We start from the raw sequence: 7066 nt of genomic DNA on the forward strand, positions 1-7066 counted from the left end.
TACATGTTCAGGTTTGATGTCCTGAATAATCCTCATGTGGTTATCTCTTAATGTTTAGCTCTTATAGTAATGTTTATTCTCCAATTAGATGGGCTTTTTGTTTATCAAGATATAATTTAAAAAGTCAGAAACTGAGAGATTAAGAGAAAAAATCAGTTACCAGTGGGAAAGGCATCATCTCACTGGATTCATGTTGGCCATCCTATGGGAACTCTGATGGTATAAAACTATGAGACTATCATGACAAAAATTCACCAAGGATCCATTTGTTTCCAGGCAACTAAAGAAACAACACAAGAATGGAGCCTTGGAACTCCACCCTGGGAAGTGGCTTCATATTGATGGGGATTCTGAACGACAGTGGGTCTCCTGAGCTGCTCTGTGCTACAATCACGGTCCTGTACACGCTGGCCCTCACCAGCAATGGTCTGCTGCTCGTGGCCATCACAATGGATGCCCGGCTCCATGTGCCCATGTACCTCCTGCTCAGGCAGCTCTCTCTCATGGACCTCCTCTTCACATCTGTTGTCGCTCCCAAGGCCATTGTGGATTTTCTGCTCAGTGAAAACACCATCTCCTTTGGGGGCTGTGCCCTTCAGGTGTTCCTGGTACTGACCCTCGGTGGTGGAGAGGACCTCCTACTGGCCTTCATGGCCTATGACAGGTATGTGGCCATTTGTCATCCTCTGAACTACATGGTCCTCATGAGGCCGAGGGTCTGCTGGCTCATGGTGGCCACACCCTGGGTCCTGGCATCCCTGAATGCTTTAGGTCATACTGTGTATATCATGCACTTCTCTTTCTGCATGTCCCGGGAGATCAGCCACCTGCTCTGTGAGATCCCACCTCTGTTGAAGTTGGCCTGTGCAGATACTTCCAGATATGAACTCATGGTGTATGTGATGGGTGTGACCTTTCTGATTCCCTCTTTTGTTGCTATACTTGTCTCCTATTCAGTAATCCTACTTACTGTGCTCCACATGCCTTCAAGTGAAGGGAGACAGAAAGCTCTGGTCACCTGCTCTTCCCACCTGACTGTGGTCGGGATGTTCTATGGAGCTGCCACATTCATGTATGTTCTGCCCAGTTCCCTGCACAGCCCCAAGCAAGACAACATCATCTCTGTCTTCTACACGATGGTCACGCCAGCCCTGAACCCCCTTATCTACAGCCTGAGGAATAAAGAGGTCATGGGGGCCTTGAGAAGGGTCCTACAAAAATACATGCTGCGGACACACTCCTGACACAGTTACAAAATAGACATGGTAGGGGGCTAAGTTTCAGTCAATATCATGTATCAGTCATCAATAGCAGTAGATTTAGTCTGAGCAAACTCCAATAGCCTCTTAAAATCAGAGGAAGACTTCTTTTGTTTGAACAAGATTCTTAGATTGTTGCAGGAATAAGAATCCTCAGAAGATATACTGGACTTCTTGTCTGTTATGTAGCTGTTGTTCAAATAATTATTTTGAAAGAAGAACCTGTTTGTGTATATGCATCTACTTCAGTTTCAAGGGACAGTTTTTGTTGAGATAATGGAAAAATCCAAATGGGAAAATTTAATAGTGACTTAATTTAAAATTAAAAGATAGAAACCAATAAAACTGAATGTAGAATTCCTCAATTTGAAATTAGGGTTAGAGATACAGCCATAGATACACCTATTGTTATATTGCTTGAATTTTTTAAATATGTAGTTTATATATATACGGAAAATTTTCAAAACATCGAGACAATTGTGAAGTGAGTATATGTATATCTCTGTGTCCACATGAAAGGAGGGATATATATATATATATATATATATATATTCTAGCTACCTTAAATATGCCTTATTTCTGTGATTTGATTTATCAGTGTGGGAATATTTTGGACAAATCTGGTAACTTCAGTCTATTCAGTTAAGAGGTGACAAAGTACTCCTGCTCACATCATTGGAATTATTTTTGTGGATATGGCTTTGTAAAGATTCAGAAATATTTTTTTTTACAGAACTATCTTAAATTACTTAATCTATTAAGATCAACCATAATGCAAAGGCAAAAGCTAATCTATGACACTATAATCCAAGTTCATTATAAAAACAGAAAATTTAGAAAGAAGCAAAAATCACCTATAAAGTTTCAGTTCAGTTCAGTCGCTCAGTCGTGTCTGACTCTTCGAGACCTCATGGACTGCACCACACCAGGCCTCCCTGTCCATCACCAACTCCTGGAGTTTACTCAAACTCATGTCCATTAAGTTGGTGATGCCATCCAACCATCTCATCCTCTGTCATCCCCTTCTCCTGCCATCAATGTTTCCCAGCATCATGGGTCTTTTCAAATGAGTCTGTTCGTCAGGTGACCAAGGTATTGGAGCTTCAGCTTCAGCATCAGTCCTTCCAATGAATAGTCAGGACTGATTTCCTTTAGGATGGACTGGTTGGATCCCCTTGCAGTCCAAGGGACTCTCAAGTTTGGCATTCACTTTTTTGGGTTATTCATACATGCAGTTTACCAAATAGTTCTGTACACGTTGGTTAAGGTCTTGCTTTATTGTCATTTAAAATTTGGTGAAGCTTCTTCTTGTGAAGAGGGAACACTATAGGGTAGGGGTGGAGAGAAGAGGAGGAGGGAGGGAGGGGGTCAGAGTGCCGAGTGTAATCTCTGCTGTCAGTTTATCATCTGTGAACATTAAATTGAATCATTTGTGTCTCAGTTTGCTCATCTGAAAAGTGGTGATAATAATAGGATTTATGATAACCTCATGATGTTTTGTAGGGACTTGAATAAGATAATTACACACTTAGACCAGAGCCTGGCAAATAGTGCTTAATATGTGTTAGCTGTTATATGAATAACTAGTAAATAGTCTTGATAAATGATCAATATAAATGACTATGTAGTATCATCATTTGAATCCTATATAATGTATTTAGGGATTTGCTTACATTTAATTTTGTTCCCCCAAATTTTCTTACTATGGTATGTCAAATTTTTAGAAGTGAAATTACTGGATATAGGCAAAAAAAAAAAAAATTAATTCTTTACAAAGAGCGAGAGCTGACTGCTTCTGAGAAAGCTGGAAACTGTTTGCATACTGGCTAGCATTGTGTGGGAGTGCCTGCCTCACTGTATTCTTTCTAGGGCTGTCTCATCATATGAACTCTTTGCTAATTTAAACATATCAATGAAAATGTAACAGATGTTTTCATTTATATTACTTACTTGGTTTTATTTTAACTCTTTATTTTAGCTATTTATAGACAAAGGTCCCCAACAATTTGACAGTTATTCATGTTCCAACATTTATTTTTAGTTTGTTACGTAGATATGTAGTGGAATCTGTTGGATAAAGAAGTGCTACAATATTTATGTAGTTTCATATATTCATATTTTCCTTTGTATTTTTAAGGTAATTGTGCCATTACAATTTCCATTTTTTGTTCAGAGAAATTTGCATATTTCTCTTAGATCTCTTTAATAATCTCACAAGTGACATTAGCTTTAATTTCTCTGCAGTTATTTTGGTACATGATGGATGGTGAAACTTTAAGTTAATATGTTTCTAAATAGCTGATTTTACTTTTAGCTTCCTTAATAACTTTCTCCTATCATGGATCTTCTCACTATTATTTACAACCCCTTGACTATAAACTCTTTTTTTAGAAGTAGAGCAGTAGGGAGTATTTCTGGGTATGTTTTCTAGTTTCTGTGTTTTGTAAGGGGTATCCTTTCCCGTATTTCCTCATATTTCTTAAAGTTTTATCATCTGTTTATTCCTCCTGATGAACTTTTGAGTCATCTGCTAAATGTCTAAAAAATCCTATTAGTATATTAATTGCAATTGTATGTAACTCATACACAGATTTGGAAATAATGTCTTTTTGCAATACTCAGTCTTAAATTCCAGGGACATAGTATCCTATTGCCATATCCTAATAAATCTGTTATTCTTTTTAAAAATGCCCTTGACTCTTAGCTTATGACTTTGCATCACTGAGAAAAGAGGTGTCATATAGGACTCCCTCACCTTCCAATACCACATTTACCAGCCCATCTGCACATAGTGTTTTTTCTTTCAAAAGAGCCCATCATATTCTCTAGGTCCATCAACATTGCTATATAAGTGGTAGAATTGCTTTTTTTATGACTAGTATTCCATTGTCAAATAAAAAGAGGCCATCAGTGGCCAGATCCTCTGATAGTACTCTTCAGCCAGGCTCTCTCACTTCTCAAAGATACTGGTCTTGGAATTTCCTGCTTCTCTCTGTATCATCTCCCTCCTTACAAGAACATTTACTACAGGTTAAACACATGCTCCAGTATCTCCCATCTTAAAGAGGCTCCCCCTTCCATTTCTCAGAGAATTTCTTAGAGCAAACATTCTTGAAAGACTTAACTGTACCTATAGCTTCTGATCCTTTTCTACCATTCACGATTCATGCCCCCGTAATCAGGCTGCCCTCACTCAATCCCTCAGCACTAAAGTAGTGCTTGTCAAACAGTGACAGAGGTGTACAACTCATCTGTCTGACAAAGAAATGACTGTTTATATATTTTATAAAATGTGAATTTTAATACCATTACTAACGATTACCAATGAGCCTAAAAGGGCATAGAGATTAACAGCTACATTCCATAGAAGATACAATAAATCTTTATAATCTACATATCTCAGAAAGACTTTAAACAATTTTAAGAATATTTCCAGAATTGCTAAATAGTCAGGATTTAACTCATTAATTTTCAGTTTCCAACTCTATGTGTGTGTGTATGTGTGTGTCCCCAAATGACTTTCTGTCTTGAATTGCACATCCTTGTTTACTTGCCTAAATGACCCTGCTCATTACCCCAAACTCTTCTTTTTTCTTTAAATGCTAATACCAGGATGATTGCTTTACAATGTTGTGTTGATTTCTGCCATACATCAGCATGAGTCAGCCATAGATTTACACATGTCCCTTCCCTCTTGCCCCCTGCCACCCCATCCCATCCCTCTAGATTGTCACAGAACACTGGACTGAACTCCCTGTGTCATACAGCAAATTCCCACCGGCTGTCTATTTCACCTGTGGTAATGTATGTTTCAATACTACTCTCTCAACTCGCCCTACCCTCTCCTTCCCCCACTGTGCTCTATGTCTGCATCTCTATTACTGCCCTACAAATATTAATAGGTTCATCAGTACCATTTTTCTAGATACCATATATATGTGTTCATATACAACATTTGTTTTTCTCTTTCTGACTTACTTCACTCTGTATAACAGGCTCCAGGTTTATCCGTCTCACTAGTACTGACTCAAATTCCTGTGTATGGCTGATATTTCACTGTATTAGTATATATGTACTACACCTTCTTTATCCATTCATGTAGGTTGCTTCCATGTCCTGACAGTTGTGAATAGTATTGCAATGAACAAAAATTTTGAACACTTCATGAATCTTTTGTCACAGGGACCACACTAATCTTTTCTGTGTTGTTCCAATTTCAGTATATGTGCTGCCAAAGTAAGCACTTTTCTTCACTTTTAATCAGAATTTAAAGACTCTCTATTTTATCACTTAACAGAATGAAAAATGAGAATAAAATTGGGAATGAAAATGGATTCGTCACAATGGAAAAGAGTTCCTTATCAACTTAATGCGCTTATCATAAGTGAGCAAGCTCGCTACAAGGTACTTACCCAAGTGGATAGCAACTTCTGTTTACTCAAAAACTTATATGTGAATATTTAGAATGACTTTTTCCACAAACAACAGAAACTGGAAACAACACGAATGTCCTTTAACTGGTGAATGGATAAACAAATTATGATACACCCAGACGACTAAACACTGCTCAGCAAAAAGTGGTAACAGAATAATAGCAGAATTTGGATGAATCTCAAACATATTATGTTAAGTGAAAGGAGCTAGACTCAAAATATCTGAAACCATTCATATAACATGCAGAAAAACACGAAAATAGGAGCAACAGTTAACAGATCAGAGAGTTGGCAAGAGTTTGGGTGAGGGTGGGATATGAATACCCAGGGCAACAGAGAATTTACAGAGTCAATACAACTTCTCTATCTTGATTTTGATGTGGTTATATACTATATATATTTGTCAAAACCTGTAAAATATGTACTAAAAATGGTGAGCTTTCCTGTATGAAAATTGTTCCTTAATAAAAATGAAAAAATGTGGGAAATAATAATTGGAGATAAATATATATGAAGTTTTTAATATTCTCCTTTGACAGCCTTCTTTAAGTACCAATGGAAAAATTCCCCTGCCATCTCTTGATTTTTGTCAAGAATTTCAATTGTACTATTTTGAAATACAAATATATTTATTATTGGTCAGTTAAAATTAGCAACACATTTCTTCAGTCAGTTTCCGTGTTCACTATTGCTTCCTGTGTTGTAAACATCCCTAGGCATCACACTTTTTCTTGCTGAAATTATTTTATTGGGCATCTTTGGTGGTAAAGTCTTGTGCTTCTGTTTGTAATTTGTTCTCACTCTCTAGTGATACTTTATCTGTGCATAGAGAGAACTCTAAGTGGGGGCAGTTATGTTCCCTCATTGCTTTTGAAGTTGTTTATTTCTTGTCTGATTACTGGCAGTGAAAGTTCCACTATCTTCTGTCTGTATCTGTCTTTGTCCGTGGGAAATCTGTCATTTTTCTCTGAGAACATTTAAAAGATTTTCATTAACACTAACATTCTCCAACTTCAGTACCGTCTCTATTTCTTTTTGTGGCTCCTGCTCAATATTCACAGAGTTTCATAGTTTCTCTTCAGCTGTTACTGGTGGCAGACAGTAATAACACCAAACACACATACTTATGTAGAGGATACAACAGATAGCCAGAGGTGGCTCAGATGGTAAAGAATGCACCTGCAATGCAGGAGACCTGGGTTTGAATCCTGGGTTGGGAAGATCCCCTGGAGACGGGAACAGCTACCTTCTCTAATATTCTGGCCTGGAGAATTCTGGCTTTGATTGCAATTCCCCCAGGCCTGGGTCACAGAGAGTTGGACACGACTGAGTGACTTTCACACAAAGGTCAATGAAGGGAAGACCTGATAATTA

General features: G+C 37.8%; 1 protein-coding gene and 1 pseudogene across 1 annotated transcript; one reads left to right on the forward strand and one right to left on the reverse strand.

Annotated features, from left to right (window-relative positions):
* Positions 1 to 292: 292 nt before the first annotated feature.
* Positions 293 to 1351, forward strand: LOC102400142 (olfactory receptor 2AG1-like). The gene has a single exon (XM_006044563.3). The coding sequence runs from the start codon at positions 300 to 302 to the stop codon at positions 1242 to 1244; it is 945 nt and encodes a 314-aa protein (XP_006044625.2). The 5' UTR covers positions 293 to 299; the 3' UTR covers positions 1245 to 1351.
* A 4054-nt stretch (positions 1352 to 5405) lies between these two features.
* Positions 5406 to 5503, reverse strand: LOC112579784 (annotated as a pseudogene).
* Between the last annotated feature and the right edge of the window lie 1563 nt (positions 5504 to 7066).

Source organism: Bubalus bubalis, chromosome 16 (genome assembly GCF_019923935.1).
Source record: "Bubalus bubalis isolate 160015118507 breed Murrah chromosome 16, NDDB_SH_1, whole genome shotgun sequence".
In the NCBI taxonomy this organism is placed as follows: domain Eukaryota; kingdom Metazoa; phylum Chordata; class Mammalia; order Artiodactyla; family Bovidae; genus Bubalus; species Bubalus bubalis.

Bases quoted from the DNA above. Each gene is read 5' to 3' on its own strand.
- LOC102400142 (XM_006044563.3), top strand. From the start codon at position 300: ATGGAGCCTTGGAACTCCACCCTGGGAAGTGGCTTCATATTGATGGGG.